Here is a 19,751-nt window from a genome sequence, read left to right as displayed (position 1 = left end):
CAGTGGCTTCCTGGCGAACTTCGGAGGGAAAAGAGACAAATTTATTCCTGGTGCTCGGTGGAACAAGCACCTCTGTCTCTGTGTGTGACACTGGAAAGAGAGCACTCCCCACGAAGATGCTGGAATGGGCTCCTGGCTCATTCCACCTGCTTAGCCCTGTTGAGTGTTTAGACAGCATCAGCCTCAGAGCAAGTTCTTGCTGGAGGAAAGTGGACAGCAAGCCCCAGGGCAGAATTCCCTTTTTGATGAGAATCTGATCGCCTGAGGTTTGTAAAGATGATTTTCTCAAGAGCAGTTTCCTTATGGGGAGGTCGGTTCACTTAAATGAGGAAAGAACAATGAGCAGCAAACAGGTGATGGCCAGCCACTCTGCATAACGGATGATGACGTGAGGAGTCGAGGCTGCCAGCACATTTGGCCTCGCCTTCCAGCACCAGCAAACTCCCTGTGTCTGTGCACAAGTCTTCATTTATGTCATTGCCACTGTTTCTCCATCTGTAAAATGGGGACAATGGCCAGCTGCCGGGGTGTTACTCAGGCTAATTGGTTAATACCTGCAACCCTTTGAGCTCATCTCCAACAGCTGGATTTATTAGTTTCTTTGGGCAAACTCTGCTCCTGGTTGGACTGTCAGAGACAACTCTTGCAACAAGCAGACTGCCTTACCCCTAGGGCTATTGTAGGGAAAAAATAATTGTGTGATAATCTCTTCCCTCTGCTATAGATCACAGGGCTGTGGTAATCAGGCATTTCTCTTTCTGTTTTCCCCCTTGGCCTGCAGCCCCAGCTCTGTTGACCTCACTGAGCGCTGGGCTAAATAACGTACATTAAGTAAGAGGAGGAGGGCAGATTCCCAAGATGCCAAACCTCCTGACACAGTTCCCCTGGGGGCAGGCCCGCACCACACCTCTCCCCTTTCTCATCCATTGAGTGGCCACCTGGCCAGAAGTATGGATTCCAGTGCTGGTCTCAGGGTCCAGGCCTCCCTGCCCACTCACACAGCCCTTGGTGAAAAGTCGTGGCTTAGCCTCCGGAAGCCATCGTTTTTATTTGGTGCACCACTCTGCAGTACCATGGATCCTCATCTAAAACCCTGTGCAGGTTTCTCATCTAAAACCCTGTGTGATTTCTTCCTGTCACAGCCCCCAAACCTCAGCTCTCGGGCCTGAAATGTAATAGAGTTGTGTTTAGTTTTTTATAGGTTCTGATAAGGCCACACCACCACCCGAGAGTGACTAAGAGCCCTATGACAAATAGGTGAAGGCCTCAGAATACATCGAATATGCTAACCTTTACCTTTTTCTCTCCTCCCCCCCCCCCACCCTGGTTCTACTCCCCATTACAATGATTAGACTCTAGCTGGTGATGCAGCCAGCCTCGGGTCCGGGAGATCTCTGATCAGGTCAGTGTTCTGCTGTTCCAGGCAGCCGCTCTGTGACCCACATCTGCCTCCCCCACGACCACGGCCGAGAGCTGAGTGCAAGATGAACCAGCACACTGTCGCCTCAAGATGCACCAGGCCCTCCGACTGAACCCCGAGAGCCCCAAAATGTCCGCGTGCAGCGACTTTGTGGAGCACATCTGGAAGCCTGGGTCCTGCAAGAACTGCTTCTGCCTGAGGAGTGACCACCAGCTGGCGGCCGGCCATCCCCAGCCCAGAGCAGGCAACCCGCCCCCTCCGCCTCGCCTGCCCCCCAGGCCCGAGAACTGCCGCCCGGACGATGAAGGGGTGAACAGCTCGCCCTACTCCAAGCCCACGATCGCTGTGAAGCCCACCATGATGAGCTCGGATGCCTCTGATGTGTGGACAGAGGCGAACCTGAGCACCGCCGACGTCTCGCAGGTGAGGCTGACTAACCCCTGTGGCACTGGTACAGGGGCTGCTCTTGTAGCGTTTGAGGGCTGGCGGGCAGCCAGGGAGGGCTGTTAGGGCAGGACTCCCACTGGGCTCCCGTCAGCTGGCCCCACCACCGCGCCTTTTTGACTCTTGCCCTCCTTTCATATCTGCCCTCCTTTCCATCTGTCCCTTCAGGCTAAGACCCCTCACCAGTCCCTCAAGTGTAACTGGAGAGTGCATTAATTATTTATGCAGAGGCACACAAAAATGTAGCTTTAAAAAAAAACAAGTTTTTAAAGCTTTTTTCATTGATAATTTAGAATACATACAGCAGTAGCAGCGATTGCTTAACAAACGGCCTGCATCCACTGCCTTCCACTATGAGGGTCAACCAATCAACTCATGACCTGGTCTTGCTTCCTCTCTGCCCCCAGCCCCACCTTCCCCTCACTGTGATTTTATTTATTTATTTTTTAAAGATTTTATTTATTTATTCATGAGACACACACACACACACACACACACACACACACAGAGGGACAGAGACATAGGCAGAGGGAGAAACAGGCTCCATGCAGGGAGCCCGATATGGGACTCGATCTCAGGACTCCAGGATCATGCCCTGGGCCGAAGGCAGGCACTCAGCTGCTGAGTCACCCAGGCGTCCCCCCTCCCTATGATTTTAAAGCGGACCCCAGACATCACATCATTTGTGCACGTCTTTAAAAAAATAAAGTCTTCCTAAGACATGTAACCACAAGACCATGATCACACTTAAAATGTTAGCAGTAACTCCTCCATATCCAGTTCCCAGCCAGGGTTCATATTTCCAGTTGGATTTTAGCAGCTTTGACCTGGGATCACTAGAGACAATTGTATCCCTTAGAGATTAGACCATTCTGCTCATCCCACAGGTCACCCTTCCAAAGGTATGATTACTTAGAGGGCACGTAGAGCCTGCTGCCTCTAGAAGGGTCTAGGAAGCTGTAAGCCTAGGACATCCAAGAACTGCTTGGGACTTGTTTGACCCTTTTGCCTATTCTGGTTTTCCTAAACCATCATGCTGTGTGGATCAGGAAGGGTGTTTGAGCCTATGTGAAATCAGAGGTCAGTTTTAAATTGGAGGAGGCTTAAGTGGAGAGAGGCATTTCCTGTGGTTGCACTTAGTTCCATGTCCCTTCAGAACTGCTCTGTTTGTCACCAGCTGGTTACACCCATTCACTAGGCTGCGCTCACTACTGTTAGTCTTCACAGACATAAGCCAGGGACTCCTTCAGTTTGGAGTCATCTTTGACAGGAAGCAGATGCCAGCCCTACTTCGAGGCTGCTTCTAAAAGTTTTGGGGTAGGGGAAGACTTGAGAAAGGAAGGACAAGGAGACTATGACTTTAGGGATAGGAAGGACCAGTCCACATCTTTTTTTTTTTTTTTTTTTTTAAGATTTCTTTCTTTGAGAGATAGCAAGTGCCCACATGTGCGCAGTGAGGGGAGGGGCAGAGGGAGAGGGAGAGAGAGAGAGGGAATCTCAAGCAGACTCGGTGCTCAGCATGGATCCTGATGCGGGCTTAGGATCCTGAGACCATGACCTGAGCTGAAATCAAGAGTCAGATGCTTAACCGACTGAGCCAGCTACCCAGGCGCCCCATGGCCAGTCCACATCTTTGTCTCATGGCTCAACTAGTCCAGCCACTTAAGCAGGCTCAGGCTGAGGTCACTGGCTGTAACTGGGACGGGGAGTAGCTCTTTGGTGTGGCCCAGAGACCAACAAGGGAGCTGGGACCCAGCTCAGAAACCACCCCTCACTCTCCCACCCCACCACCCACCCAAGCTGTCTTAAAAAGCCCCGTGACTTTGGTTTCTTTAGGACTGTACCGCGACTCCGTTGTCCAAAAACTAACAAACGTAAAACAAAAATCCAACCACACTCAAAACTCCGTTTTCAGAGCTCTTAGGAAAATCTATCTCATCGGGCAATTTTGAGGGAGATGCCGAACGTTCTTTTTTAGAGTTCTGTTTCCCCCTGCCCCCACCTCTCAGATTTAAGCCAAAAGAATCACAGCCCCCGGGTGGGAAGCGCAGCTCAGTGTCTGGGAAGCCCACTGGCTGCAGGGGTGCCCCCGAATGAAGAGAGTCTGTGGGGAGATCAGAAGGTAGGCGTGCTGCAGAGCTTCCTCGCGGCAGCACAGAAGACCGTTGACAATGTCATGGCACTTCCCTCTCACTTTCTCTCTCTTCCTTTTTTCTCTGACAAGGTCTAATGTAAGTCTTTTCACCTTGGGGCTGTGTAGGTCATCTGGAGACGAGCCCCCGGCAAGCTGCCCCTCCCGAAGCAGGACGACGTGCCGATAGTTTACCTGGGCAGCTTCCGCGGCGTCCAGAAGGCTCCCGGGCCCGCCGCCTCCAGCGAGGGCCACTCCCGCGGCGCCCCCGCCTATGCCATGCTCGGCCTGCACAGCCTGGAGGCCCGAGGCGAGCGGAGCACTGCCTTCCACCCCGTGAGCTTCTCCAGTGACAAGGTCGGGCGAGAAGATAAACCCATGTTTTCCTACCAAGAGCTGACCTCCACCCAGGAGAGCTTCCGCCAGAAAGTGGCCGCCTTTGCTGGGACGACGTCCGGCTGCCACAAGGGCCCCGGGCCCTGCCCGGCGGCGCAGCCCCTGCGGGAGTCCCTGCCCTCGTTGGACGACAGCGATCAGCGGTGCTCACCCTCAGGGGACAGCGAAGGGGGAGAATATTGCTCCATCCTGGACTGTTGCCCCGCGAGCCCCGTGGCGGCGGACACCCCGCAGGCTGAGGGCTCTGGGTGCGGGCCCGGCAGAGGGGACTGCCCGCCGCTGTGCTGGGAGCAGGGACTGTGTGCGGGGCCCCCCGACGAGGAGACGCGGGGCTTGAGCTTCCCCAGGGAGTGCTGCAGCCAGGGCCCAGCGGAGAAGCCTCCCCGCCTGGGCCCCAAGAAGCTGTCCCTCACCTCCGAGGCTGCCAGTTCCTCGGACGGCCTCTCCTGCGGGAGTGCCAGCAGCGGGGCCAGCAGCCCCTTCGCCCCCCATCTTGACAGCGATTACTGCTCCCTCATGAAGGAGCCCGTGCCAGGGAAGCAGCAGGACTCCGGCTGCCACGCGGTGACCTCCAGCAGGTGCCTCGGACTGCCTGGGGAGCCCCAGCCTGCAGCCCACCCCAGCGAGGCTGCACAGCCTGAACCCATCTATGCCGAGAGCACCAAGAGGAAGAAGGCGGTTCCAGCACCTTCCAAGCCACAGGCCACCGCGGAACAGGCAGCGGCTGCTCGGGGCCAGGGCCAAGGTCAGGGCCAGGTACGGACAGCTACCACCTGGGCTCAGAAAGCGGCGTCTGGCTGGGGCCGGGACAGGGAAGGCCCAGATATGGCTCCCCAGGTGGCAGCCACCATCACAGTCATGGCAGCCCATCCAGAGGAGGACCACCGGACAATCTACCTGAGCAGCCCCGACTCTGCGGTGGGGGTACAGTGGCCACGCAGGCCTGTGAGCCAGGACTCTGAGGCAGGCGAAGAGGAGGTGTCGGCCGGGCAGGCGCTGAGCTCCAGAGAAAGCCACCGCCCCGACGCGAGTGAGAACAGCCTCAAGGGGAAGCCTGCCATTCCGCCCAAGCTGTCCAAGAGTAGCCCCGGAGGGTCCCCAGTGTCACCGTCGGCCTCCCCACTGTCTGACCTCAGCGAGGGGAGCTCCTCTGGTGGCACTGGGCCCCAGGCTTCGTCCAGGGGCCCCACCGACTCTGCTTCTTCCTGCCGGGCCAACGGCATTGCCGCCAGTGACTCTGTCCGGTGCCACCTGCCTGCTGCCACCTCCTCGGCCTTGGACCAGAGGAGGCCCCGCTACCAGACTGGGGCCTGGAGTCGTCAGTGCCGGATAGAGGAAGAGGAGGAGGTGGAGCAAGAGTTGCTGAGTCAAAGCTGGGGGAGAGAGCTAGAGAATGGCACCACAGACCCCTCCACCTCCTCCACCTGGCACCGGCTCCGCCCCACGGACGGCTCCTCTGGGCAGAGCAGCAAAGTCGGGACTGGGATGAGCAAGTCGGCCTCTTTTGCCTTTGAGTTCCCCAAGGACAGAAGTGGGATTGAGGTGTTCTCACCTCCTCCACCGCCTCCAAAGTCGAGGTGAGTGTGATTGTGTGTAACTCGGGGCTTGTCCAGGAGGACCAGGGGCTCTTCCAGAAACCTTTGCTGGTGCCCCTTTACTGAAAGCCCTCAGGCCCAAGCTCTGAGTCCTGCACTTGGGGCACCAGCATCTGCCCAAAGGCCCTTGTGCCTTTTATATGCGCTTCTGAGTTGCTGGTGTTTGTGCTGAGCAAACAAACCTACAAGCCCTACAAGCGGTGCCCTGCCTGGGATTGGCTTTTTGAAATGCATCTTTCCAAGAAGCACTGCCAAGCCCTTCCTCCCTTCCTGGTGCTCATAGTTTTATAAACTGGTCCTCTTTTCCTCCCCAGCTCTCTCAAGTATCTCTAGCAGGCTTTTTCAGGGAAACACTCAGATTCTCCATTTATTTAAACACGCAAAAGAAGGCCAAAGGAGGCTGTGCTGCACAATTTGGAAAGGCAAAGAGATGGGGAGGCTCATGGGCACTGCCAAATGTGTGCTCCAGAAACAGTTAGGCCCTGGAGCCAAGAACAGAATAGTAGGAGGCTCTGCACGTGGTCAGTAACCTTCAGATGTGGGTTTTTACAGGGGGGAGAAAAAGGTGGTTCGTTTTAGCATGCCGAAACTCACAGCTTTCTCCTTGCTTCACTGCTATCTCCTGCCAGTTTAAAGGACCTTTCAAAGGCCCAAGGAAAATAAATACCTTTTTTAAAGGTATTATTGCATTGTGCATGGAATTTAAATTCTGGAAAAAAAATTTCCCCCTTATTCGAGCAAAACTGATTTTCTGTCAGGGAAAGGAGAAACCTACTGGGTTTGTGTGTGTGTGTGTGTGTGTGTGTGTGTGTTTAAGTGACAGCCTTTCCAAACAGACTTTTTCTAGTGGTGTCATTTCCAGTGATTCTGTTTCAGCTCATTCACCTCCGGGTTGATGTTGGAAGCAGGGAACTGACCACAGAGATGCAGCTGTGACACTTGACTTTGAACATCAAGGCGTCTCAGGCTGTGATTCTCTTTAACATGGGCTTTTTCTGTGACCACTGCTTTGTTCTGGTATTGCATTGGCCACCTGCCATGCGGCATAGACATCCTCCAGATCCTCAGGTGATTGCAGACTCCTTTTGGCTACAGTTTCAACTTCCCAAGTGAATGAGGGATCCAGCAGCTAAGAATAGCTCCCATTTATATGGCGCTTACTATGGGCCGGGCACGGATCTAAGGGAATTGGACCTATTAATTCATTTCATCCTCAGAACAACCACAGGAGGTAGGAATTACCATCCCCAATTTACAGATGGCCAAAGAGATGAAGGGAGCTGAAGTCACCTCCCAAGGTTACACAGTTGTACTGGCCAGCTCTGCTCCTAAACTCATAGGGCACTTTAGCAGGCATAGGATGTGAGAGGAAAGATGGGTATTGGATCTGGCTGCCTCAGGCCTGGGTAGGTTGGTGGGAAGCACAGACTTTGAACTTGATCAGAAAATCAAGTTTATACTACATCTGTCTTATCTGTGGGCTGAGTGATCTTGAGCAAGCCACTTGCCGTGACTGAGCCTCCCTACAACTGGATGGTAGTAACAATACTTTTATAACACCCTGTTGTTGAAAGAGTCAAATGAGATGAACAGAATCCAGTAGAGAGGTTAGTTATAATGTAGGCAAGAGCCACCTGGAGCTATTGGCTTTGGCAGGGACACCCACACCCTATCGGAACCTCCTGGCCCAATCCTAGGCATGCCACCTGAATACCACCTGGTTCCTTGGAGAAGAGACTATCCCCTTCTCCTTTAAGAGTTAAGGGCTTCGAGAAACCCCAGTCACCACAGCAACATGACTCAGGTAGGGTTTGCATTAGCATCTGGGTTGAGATCAGAATTTTTGGGGGCCAGTTTGTTATGATAAAACCATTGGATTGTATAAAGCTCAAACCAGGTGGGAATCTCAGAATTTCTGGGTTCCAGCTCTTAAAAACAAAAAACAAAGTTCTTATTTTCAGGACTTTTGGGGAAAAAATCTGGGAAATAAAATTAGCTTAAGGGAACTCAGAAAAGAGGAAGGAGCACCTGGTACTACTTAAAATAAAACATATATATTTTCATTTGAGGAAGATTTTTTAAGCATTACTGACATCTCTTGCATCATCACATCTCCCTCATGAAGAGATAAGAGGGCAGGCTTGGGACTATGAGCTGACTTTAATTCTGGAACATAGTACTTACCGAATCCCTCTGAAGAGAATGCCAGAAACCCACGGTCTTCAAATCTGTCAGGTCAGGGTGATGGCACATTGGACTCTTAATGAGAATACAGCCCACAGTTGATCCAGGACCAATACCAGTACCACACTATAACTATGGCAAACTGATGTCCATTTTCCAAGATGGAGAATGTTGGAGTCTTTGAATGATATTCAAAACTAAATTTCTTTGCATGGCCCATCTGTTAATGGGTCCTATTCCTAAGAATCAACCTCACCTACAAACCAAAATAATGAATCTAATGACGTATATTACATACACTTAATACTCTCAAGAAAGGGGTGGTTTCATGCAGGACAATGTTACTTTTCACTTACATTTGCTTAGATCCTTCTGCTTTCTTGGACTATCATGGAAGAACAAAGAATCATTTTCTGATTTGCCTGTGGTCCTGCTTTAAAAAAACTGACTGTGGCTCAGAGTTTTTTTTTTTTTTTTAAAGATGTTGAGAATGACTTGACTTTCCTGTGATCTTGTTTTGGATGTTTGGCAGTAGCTTCTCTATCCATTTGAGATACTGCCCTCTGTAAGCTGCCATTAGGGAAAAATTCTTGCTTTAATGCCATGTAGGAGAGAGGTTCTCAATGCCCATTTTGTACCCTTCAGAGGTGTTTAAGTGCACCCACTGTGGCTCCCAGCAGATGAGGCACAGTCTGGGTCTCTTGGCACCTTCTTCTGCCAAGGCAGCCACCTGCACGTTCCGGCTCTCTGATTTGATGGACCTCACCGAGTCCTTGGGTCAATTTAGTGCCCCAAATGAGAGCAGACTTCGAAGGTGAGGGTTGACAGGTCCCACTGGCTAGGAGACTCAAACCTATGGGGGAACGAGCATGGACTTCTTAGTTTAAATGTCACGTTCAAGACTTAAGGCAGTTTAATGAGAGCGGCAGTGCCTGGGGAAATAATTAAGATGCAGAAGAATCAAATTTATTTCTGCCTTTTATTTCTTTGCAGATGCAAACCTGGTTTTAAAAGACTTAGGGCTTTTGAGTGACAAGGTCAGTTGAGGGAGAATCCTCTGATTAGTGCAGACAGGAATTTCACAGAGAAACCCCAAATTAGAATGAGAGGCCTGCACTCAGAGGAGGAGTTAGAGCACGGCAGGTGAATAAGAACTAAGACAGGTTTATATGATTTTAGTGTCCAAAGGTCTGGCCTCAGGGGAGACTAATCAAAAGAAAAGAGTTTCCCCCAAGATAGTGAGAGATGTTTTACTTTTGAAGTTGTCACTCATGCTGATTGTAATTTTAACCCACTACTTAACTAATTCTCCCTCTCTTCTGTGGGGATTCTGAGGAGCAGAGGCTGAGTCTATCCTTGGGCTTTTGCTCGTTCTTGATTTCCTGCTCCCCCTCCCACGTTGCTTCTCGGCAGACAGGTGGTGGCAGAGTCACAGATGGAGCACTTTTGTGTCCACAGAAGTGGCCACTTGGCGAACCAGAGGACTCAAAATGACTTCATTGTGTGGTCTCTTGGTAACATGGTCTCTCAGCGTGAGCCCCAAGGATGGGAATAGAGCAATTGAGATTGGTATTTATCTCCAGCCTCCATATCCAATCTGAGTAAATCTCCAGATGCTTTATTCTTGAGGTGATTTCTGCAACAGTGGATTATGGCACAATGGCAACAATTTACTGGGAAATCCCATAGTTCTGATACATAATGGGCTTTTCTGTGTGGCATTTTGAAAATCACAGTTTGTATTAGAAAGCACTATGTGTGCTTCGAGAATCTTCTTTGACCATGTTTAACCTTTTTGACAAAGCTGAAATAAGTTGGCCAGAGGTCGAATTGATCCATGGAAGAATGAATATTGGGGATACTTCAGGGAGAGAAATCACTCCCGCATAGACACACAGGAGTTTGGCAAACAAAACAAAGCACATCAGCAATGCAAGTTTATATTCTGCTCCCTGCCAGGGGCAAATTTATAGTTGGCTCTTCTCATGAGTTTGTGGATAGAACTTGAAAACACTGGACATCTAATGATGCTGTCTGGACCAGGGAGAATTAAAATTGATTCCTCTATTTCTATTCTGTAATTAAAAAAAAATCACTGAGTTGAACAGTATTCTATACCACAATTTTGGAACTTCTCTCCATTTTTGAGCATACATCCATGGCTAAGGCTAGGGATTAGAGACACTTTCTTTAATTCATCAGATGTCTACTAACTGCCTGCTTTCCATTATGCTCTGTAGAAGGTGCTAAAAAGTCAGTGACTAAGGCCCCTTAAGGCCCCTTAAGGCCTCCAAGGGTAGAGGGTAGAGTGGATATAAATTAAATCAGCAGGTGTGTAATATGACCACCAAGGGCTCTCCCCCTGTTTTGATTCCTTTTGATGAGACTGGTTATCATAGCAACAGGATTCTCAGCACATTCTCATTCTGTTGGGTAACACAGAGGTAAGTTCAGCTTGGCATCCAGGAGGAGTGAAAGAATAGTCCTTCTGTTAAGTGTCTTTTGACCCGATCCACGATCAAGCTTAATACAGGTATATAGATAACCATTTATTTTTCAAAAGGCAGGATGGGTGGGAGGGAGGCAGGTGCTCCTTGAAGGTCAGGAGCAAGCTTAGTCATCTGTAATAGCATAGTATCCTGTTTGGTGCCTATTTGGTACATAATAGATGCTCAAGAAATACTTGTTTAAGTTGTAGGTAGAGACCATGCCCTGCTTATTTCACTTCCTCCAAAAAGCACTATGCTTTGCACATCAGGAAACATGGAGAAAGGAACAAGTCGTTTTAAATTCTTGTTTCCAGTATCTTTCTGAAGCCCAGGTTTCTGGATCGCCCCCCGTACTCTGTTTTGGCAGTTTACACAGTATGTCTTGCACTGTGTTAAATTGGATCCATATTTGTTTCTCCTCAGGAAATTGTAAACTCCTAGGAGTACAGGAACCACATTTCATATATTTTTTTGACTTTCCCACAGGATGCCTTAGCATGGTACCTGGGACATAGTAAGTATTCAATAAAGGATTATTGAATTAGGAGGGAGAAAAGCCCAGAGGGGAACTACAGATACTGGCCTGATTTTTCACTGGACATCCCATTATAATTCTGTGCCTTGCTCAACAGAACGTTGTCACCTTCAGGAAAAGAAGCTGAAGTTAATCATTACTAATGTTTCAAGGTGGGCAAACAGCATATAGACACAATGCATCCTTTCATGGATTAATTTCTCTCCAATGATTGTACATTTCAGTTCTGCAACTAGGTTCATACTTGGCCCTTTTTTATTTTTCAAGCTGAGCAGGAGTGTGGAGCCAGCCCTCTCTTGTCACAAGAATGCTCCTTTCAGGTAGTCATCACCTAAGGACTTTTCTCCCCACCAGTGAGTCACAAGGAATTCCAGCTGTGGTTTCACTTCTCTTGGGAATGGATTTTTCGTGCTTTCTCAGGTGGGTTGGAAAACACAAGGGCGGGCCACATGATCGAGCCCCCTCTCTGCCCATCAAGCAATCAGAGGGACTTTTTCCTAAAATGGCCAGCCTACTTTTTGGGTGTGGAACTCACCATCTGGTGAAAAATTATCTCTATTTGTGGTACAAGTAATTTGTTACTATGTCAGGATCGTCAGTGTTCTCAGGGAAGGACTTCCTTTTATCAGGGTTGATAGACCAACTGCAGAGAAATAGTCAGTGGCCCTTTCTGCAGCTGGTAACTTTCAGAGTTTAAGATCCGTCTTCATCTGTACTAGAAGTGCAGGCTGTTTCTTTATGTGGACTCTTGGGCACAGTCCTAAAACTGTTGGTTGTGAAGGGTGTTCACACTATTTCCATACAGGTTTGTAAAACTCCCTGCTTCGATGAGCTTTTGCTTAATGCCTTAGGTTACTCTCTGTGCTTCTCTAACAGGCTGACTCACAGAAACAACTGTTCTTCACTGGGGGAAAAGAGGAACCTCCAGATTGAAGCCTGCTTTAAAAAACCCTTCCCTTTTTACTCATTTTAATGTCCAGTACCTATCACTGTCAGATGATCCCCTGACTTCCTGGGAGTTTGGTTTTCGGCCACTTTGTGCTCATTTATGCATGTGCTATAAAAACTTATCTGAAGTCTAAAACCTAGGCAAATAATTGGCAGTGTTACCCCTGGAGTATGTTCCTGAAGTATAGAAAGCCCTTCAGAATGGCTCCTGCTTTTTGAGGAGCTCCATATGGCAGTCAAAGTGAATGAAAAAAATACAACTACGTTGGATAAATACAAGAACAGTTGGGATAAATTGATATATTAATAAGTAATATGACCTTGAAGATCAGGGAAAAAAAGGGGAGAATTCCTTGGAATTTTAAAACTAGTCATAATGGGGATGTCACTTAAAATAATTCTTATTAATATGCGTAGCCCAAAAGGAAGATCCTGTGACAGCATAGTCTTGAACCATGAGGGCAATTCGGTTGCATCCTCCACACCAGTTATAATCACCTGGAGTAGCAGCCTGGAGCTCTATGTAGAAAACTGGGAGACCATGTGCCCTTCCTGCAGGGAAGTTCACCATGATTAGTTAATGCTGTCCACAGGTTATGCCACGGAGAGTGTAGGCACGTGTGCCAGCTATCTGTCAATCCAGGTTTGGAATCTAAACTTTACCACCTATAATGCAAAATCACTGATGGTCAAGAACTATTCCGTACACTGGGAGAGGATCTGCGTTCTGTACAGCCCGGGCCGTCCTAAGCAATCTTCGGCAGACTATGGTTCTCTCTTTGATTATAGGCTCAAAGTTCAGACTGTAATGCCAACATGTTTTATTTTCTCTTAATGAGTGATTATGAATATTCTATGAATTCTAACCTTTTTGGAGATACGTATTTGAATAAGTAGGAGTTACCAGTAAGTCTATTACCCATTAAATAATGTATGTTCACTTAGCCCTACTCTCTTTGATATGTATCATTTGTTTTCTATGCCCCCGATGGGGGAGAGAGAGAGGGAGTCAGGGCAGGAAGTATGTCTTAATCTTTTTAGAGAGGTAGTTTGAAAATGAAAATGAAAAATGAAAATTCAATATTATTAATTTAAATTTGGGAGATAAAAATTAAACTATTGTTTTCATGATACATAGAACACAAAATTTTTCTGAGTCTTCCTGACTGGCGATGAGTTAGTTAGGCTGTCTGTTTCAGAGATGTGCAAGTTGGGGAAAGAGCGTGTTTCCCAAGGAGCAAGTTTAAGAAAACTAGAACAAGAAATATTCACTGATCTGTTACATTTACTTCGTGACCTCCCGTCAAATTTCTCAAAATGCCTTCTCTATATTCATGTCCTCTCCAAAACTTGAATCAGAAATAGTCTCTGATTCAGAGACCAGCAAATCCTAAATCTAGCCCCTTGATCCTGCTCCTTATTCTACTTTCAATGCCTGTCCATGTTTCCTTATAAAAACAGAGAAATGTTATGAAAGAGACTTCTTGCATTTCAGAGGCTGAAGTTTTTTGGTCTTGACAGTTGTTTAATCACTAAATCCTGAGGACTTGGTGTAGGTGGAGCTAATATGAGTTATTGGGTAAAATTAAATATAAGAATACATTTTGCCCCTGCAATCTCCATTCCTCAGTGTGTGCCTCATAGAAACACAGAATTCAGTAAGAGAACATATACAACGAAAATCATCACAATGTTGTTCACAGTAGCAGGTAGTTGGTGCAAGCCCAGCTATTCGTGTCTAGGAAAACAGAAAAGTAAAAAGTCATGAGGATCAAATGAAATACTTAATAGTAGTCAGACATAGGCTGGATATACAGAAACATGGATGAACCTTAAACTAGTATTGAGGCAAATAATTAAGAAACAGAACAAGATCTATAACACAATGTAATGATATAAATTGAAAACACATAAAGTAACACCTTATCTTTTTAAAAGATAAATCCAAAGATAAATATCGAAGGAAATACAGGGAGTACCCCAAAATAGGAAATCAATCGGGAAAGTAGAGAATTAGTGTAGAGATGGGGATGTAGGGAAATGCTAAAATAATGAAGATCAGTGTGAAGGTGTTTCATTGATTGAGGCATAAGGTGATCTCACCTCTTGCACTTGAAGTAACTATGAACATAAAGACTGAATCGTGGAGAAAGAGGACTTATGTGCAAGAAATAAGGATGGCAACTAAAAATATCAAGAAGAATGAGGAATGTTTGGAATAGCTGCTTTGAGATGGGAGGTCAAGTGCAAGGATTGCCAGGGAGCCCCAAAAAGCTAGCTGAAGGCAGGAAGCATGAATTAATAGTGGCCCCAGGCTGCATGGTTATGCACTTTCCTAAAGAAGCAGTGAGCTACCTGGTGCAGGAGTGGAGATGGAAAATGTTTGGAATTAACTAGTACGATACAGTGTGATTTATAATAAGAAATCAACGTTTGATCTTCCTCCCTGTTTCTGGCACAGAGCTCCTAAAACCCATGGAGCTTCCTGAGTGAAGAATTTCCTAGGAGCCATAAAGGTGTGTTTTATTATGTTAATGAGATGACTTTTGGACCTACCTAAGGATGGGGGCTGGTTGCCAGGAAATCAACCCTGTGATTAGAGGGTTGGAACTTTCAGCCCCACCCCCCCAGCCTCTGGGGAGGAGTGAGGGGTTGGAGGTTGAATCAGTCTTCAGTGGCCAATGATTTAATCAACTGTGCCTCAGTCAGGAAGCGTCCATAAAACCCCGAAGGATGGCGTTTGGAGAGCTACGAGGTTGGTGAACCTGTGGAGATGCGGGCAGAGTGGTGCCCCTGCCAAAATCATGGAGGCTCGGCACCCTTTCCCTGCACCTTGCACGATGCATCTCTATCATCTGGCTGCTCCTGGGTTATATTCTGCTAATGCAGTGTTTCTCTGGGTTCTTTGAACTGCTCTAACGAATGAATCAGACCCGAGGAAGAGGTCATCGGAACCTCGGATCTATATAGCCTGTTGGTCAGGAGCACAGGTGATGACGTGGACCTGCAGTTGTCATCTGCAACAGAGGGCAGGCAGTTTAGTGGTTCCGAGCCCTTAACCTGCAGGATCTGATGCTGTCTCCGGGTACTAGGATCAGAACTGAGTTGAATGGTAGGACACCCAGCTGATGGAAATGAGTGGTGTAGGGAAGCACCCCTCCCCCCACCTTTGCCACATTGGAGTTGGGTGAAAAGAACCCTTACCTAGGTTGGGGGAGGTTTCAGCCAGGGCTGAGTCCAGGGAAATGGAGCTGTCAAGGAGCAGTTAATGGAGGGCTGACGAGGTGACCTGGGAGTGGGAAAAAAAAAACATCCATTTTAGGCAACAGACTGGGCCAGAATAGAGAGTGGAGAAAGAGATCTTCTAATGGTTTTGTTACAAATATCCCAACTCTCCCAAGCCAGGAGGATAGGAACAACGTCTAATATAAATTACACACAGATTTCTTAAGCCAATAGTTGGGCTGAGAAACTGGGTCACAAAGTGGACTGGGAGCATTTGCTGAATCAAGAGAAAGGGGGAAAGATAATTCTGCAAGTGTCGTTGCCAAAACCAGTAGTCTAGAAACAGAAAGATTCTGGTCAGGCACAGATTGTATTGGTGGACGAGTTCCAAGAAGGCTAGGTCAGGAGTTGAAGAAGAGTAATTCCCAAGTTGGTGAGTACGAATTTGCTATTGCTTTGGTTTCCTCAATCACCAGAGTCCTCCACTGGGGGTGGAAAGGTGGTATGAAGGGGGAAGGAATTGTGGGAGGTTCTTTCTTACAGGGGGAGGCAGGCTAATATAATAAAAGAGGTTCTTTTGTGTTTTAATTTGTGTATGATGGAGCTAAGCAACCTGGTCAGCTGTGGAGTATGTGAGCCCTGAGTGTGGGGCGATGCTACACATTAGCAATGTTTCAAATCATAGATTCACACTGAGGTCTGGTTGATGGACAGATCAGTTCTAGTTATTATAATACGTTTCTTCAAAGCATCATCCAGATGAACTTTCTTCTTTGAGTCTCTCTCTCTCTCTCTCTTTTTTGTTAAATATTTTATTTATTAGAGTGTACATGAGAGTGCACAAGCAGAAGGTGGGGCAAAGGGAGACGGGGAGGGAGAAGTAGACTACTCCTTGAGTGCAGAGCCCAAGCCCAGGACCCCAGGAACATAACCTGAGCAGAAGTCAGACACCCAACCGACTGAACCACCCAGATGCCCCTTTGAGTCTCTTTTAAGTTCTATTATAAAAGTAGAGGTGTCAGAGTGGAATCTGTAACCCATGTAGTGTTTTCTGTTTCTGTCCTGGTAGTAGAATTACCCAGTTTACTGGAGGCTCCTGAAGTCCTCCCTCTGTCTCTTCTCTCCATCCATCCATCCACCCATCCACCATTCATCCATCCATCCATCCATCTTTCTGTATAAGTAACACTTTCTGTACACCTGATGCATTTTTTGGTACGTAGCAAATATTAACGCATTGAACCTTGCCAATAGCCCCATGAGAAAAGTATTGTTGGTATCCCCATTAGGAGAAATGGGCTAGGGGCACGTGGGTGGCTCAGTGGTCAAGCGTCTGCCTTTGGCTCAGGTCATGGTCCCCAGGTCCTGGGATTGAGTCCAGCATTGGGCTCCCCACAGGGAGCTTGCTTCTCCCTCTGCCTATGTCTCTGCCTCTCTCTGTGTCTCTCATGAATAAATAAATTTTAAAAAAGAAAGGAAAGAAGGAAAGGAAAGGAAAGGAAAGGAAAGGAAAAAAGGAAAGGAAAAGGAAAGGAAAGAGCTGGATGGGCAGCTGAAGCACAGAGATGAAGTACCTTTTCCAAGGCACACAACCAGTAGGCAGTGGAGCCAGGCTCCGAACCAGGCAGCAGAGCCCCTGTGTTCATGGCCTTAACCACCCCATCAAGAAGCTTCCTAGATGACTCTGAAATCCATCTGGGAAGTTCTGCAAATGCTTGTGTGGCTGTTCTTCCCAAAGGCTCCTGCAAGTCCTCCTGCACTGTGCTGGCCTGTGGGTGGGCTGGTGGTGGGGGTGCCCCTCTGCTGATTGCAGTTGCTTGGTCGTCCACTTGTTCCTCATCTCCTTTTCATCTTACTTTCTGCCTGCGTGTGAACACCTGAAAGAGCTTCCTCCTTGACTTTCCAGGCCAGGACTTGGGGCCTCCGTTCTTAGGTGAGCATTTTGGAGATGTAGCACACTGGTGATGGAGTCTCTCTTACCTGCTCCTTAACAACTCCTGGCCTGTCCTCAGCCTCAGCTCAAAGCTCCTCACTCCAGGTAACTCCAAACCTCTGTCTGCCTTCCTCCAGCACCAGGCAGCCCAGAGCTTCTCTAGGAAAGTACACAAAAAAGTACCATGCCAACTGGAACCACAGATTAAGGAACATTAATTTTTGAGACCTGAAAGGCGATCCTGTCAAAACATGTGTTTCTCTCAGTGCCAAAGTATATCTGTATATAGTCCGGGCAAATGCCTTTAAATTTCCATTTGACCAATTCAAGCATTTTTACCTTCCCTAAAACTCACTACTGACCTGAATGCATGCATGTGCACGTCTCTATCTTTAAAAGTAAGTATGGCTTTATTCCTATTTTTAAATGGTTTCCACTGAATGCAGACTGCATTCATCATCAGGTTGAACCAAAGGGTTTTTCAGCTTGTAGAGCTGTGAAAGTCACTAGTGCATTAACTGCAAATGCAAATTAATAAGCCTGCACCGTGGGGAACATTGTGGTCATCTGACCGAAAATGAAACTGATTTCCTATCTTTATACATGCTAATAAATCAGTGGGGAAACATGCCCCCAGAGTAGACTGGACTTACTAGCCTAAGATACTCGGAAAGTAACTCCCTTAGCATTTTCATCAAAGAGAAGCAAAGATAAAAACAATAAAAACCTTTCCAGCATAGTTATCTGCCTTTCTCTACCCATCTCTTAAAATATTTTTTATTAACTACAAGATTTATGCAAATTTAGGATATTTTGGGGCCGTTGTATTTTGTAAATATGATAAAGGTTCAGCTTTTGAATCCAGCTTTATTGAGGAGTGTTTGCTCAGTGTTCCTGTCTTTTGCAAGTTTTGCCAGGCGAATGTAATTCTTTACTGAAAGGAAACATTTATCCTCCCAGATGCCACTGAATTATTGAAACAGAAGCAGATAAACTTAATCAAGAAGTATTTAATAATTACTATGTGTTCCAGTATATTCTGAGTATGACACAGCTCCTCAAACAGTTTATAATTGGGGCGTGGTAACAAGCCTATTTCACATGAAACAATTAGAATAATCTAACCAGGATTATAACCTAATGCCCAGTGATGTGAATCAGACTCGGTTTGGTGTGCGTCCTAGAGGAGACAGGCCAGTCAGAAAAGACTGCAGTAGTTTGGGAGGGATTTGTAGGTAAGTGATACTGACCCTGGGTCTTGAGGATATAAAGGTTTGAAAGGGAGAGATTGTTGTTTCCTCAGAGCCAGAATGAGGAGGGGACAATAATGCAGAATCCTTTGGGGACAATGAGAGATGAGCCCATTTGGAGCAAAGGATTTATGAGGAGAAGTCTATTAACCAAAATGGTGATAATTTATTTCTCCCAAACAAGCAGTCTAGCCATGTGTTCTAATATGCAAACAGTGGGGGAAAATGTTTGAAATTGAGATTGGCAAAAGAATATCTGAGGTGTGTGTTTGTGTCCCCATGGAGGACCCAGGATTCGATATGGTGGCCGAGGTTCAGAATACTTAACAAGAGTTCTGTATAGGGCTCGTCAGGGTCAACCATCATAATGAGATCACTATTTTAGAAAGATCTGGAGTCAGGATGCTTGATCCCAAGGCTGCCAATCTATTCTGAAGGTATAGATTGAACCCTCTATCTACTTTCTTGGAGGAGCTTGATAAGTGTTTGTCTCCTGGGTTGTAGGTTTGTTGAAGCAAGGATGGCATCATCTCTCCTCACTCTTTTGTGTCCCCAACACCTAACACAGTGCTCGCCACAGAGTAGGCAGTCCAGATTTATTTCTTGAAAAACCTGGGAATGGTATCGAGGATAGACAGGACAGGGGACACACTGCAGGTAAAGAAGCATAAGATTAAGAAAAAAAAAATGAGGTGGTTTTATGCACCCAGCAAGTTCAGTATTTCAGTTTGAATCATTTAATGATTTTGACCTTAGAACGTGGCTACACAGTAGAGAATGAGTGGGGTGAGACCGACTGTGTCCTAGAGTGTGTTTGAATCGCTGCTAACCTTGGAGCCCAAGACAATTGGAGACTGAAGGCTACAGGTCAGAGGCAGAGCCGTCCCTGTTTTCGTGCGCTTTTGCAGGAAGTGCATTTTATAGAAAAGTCAGAGAGGAACTGAGGGGAGAGCTCTGAGCGGTGAATTCACAGCTGGCTGACAAGGCACTCCCGCCACCGCCACCGCCACCCTCCTCAGGGCTGCTCCATGGGACCCCGCAGCCACGGGCCCAGCGGGTCCCCAGGCTCTGGGAGGCCATGCCCATGAGGACGGCAGCCCGGCCAGAGTCTAGGATGGTAAGAGGTTCTCATTCTTTGATTTAGGCGTGACTTGACTTATTTGCAAACCAAACTAGTCTGTTTTCTCTTCTGGGCAATCTA

At 47.4% G+C, this 19,751-nt stretch overlaps 1 protein-coding gene across 3 annotated transcripts in view; it reads left to right on the top strand.

Moving 5' to 3' along the window:
- The window catches only part of PRAG1 (PEAK1 related, kinase-activating pseudokinase 1), a 58,396-nt gene that overhangs the window by 11,581 nt on the left and 27,064 nt on the right, over positions 1-19,751 (top strand). For 2 of the 3 annotated variants that reach the window (XM_077848979.1, XM_077848980.1), the window contains 2 exons: positions 1,424-1,843; positions 4,125-5,968. In XM_077848979.1, the coding sequence (XP_077705105.1) occupies positions 1,511-1,843; positions 4,125-5,968 (2,177 nt within the window). In that variant the 5' untranslated portion in view covers positions 1,424-1,510. Of the gene's footprint in view, positions 1-1,352; positions 1,844-4,124; positions 5,969-19,751 lie in introns of all 3 variants that reach the window. The other variant, XM_077848978.1, reaches the window with a different exon arrangement.

The sequence above is a fragment of the Canis aureus genome, chromosome 15 (genome assembly GCF_053574225.1).
Source record: "Canis aureus isolate CA01 chromosome 15, VMU_Caureus_v.1.0, whole genome shotgun sequence".
Taxonomy (NCBI): domain Eukaryota; kingdom Metazoa; phylum Chordata; class Mammalia; order Carnivora; family Canidae; genus Canis; species Canis aureus.
Note: the sequence above shows the minus strand (reverse complement) of the source record. Positions and strands in the feature narration are given on the sequence as shown.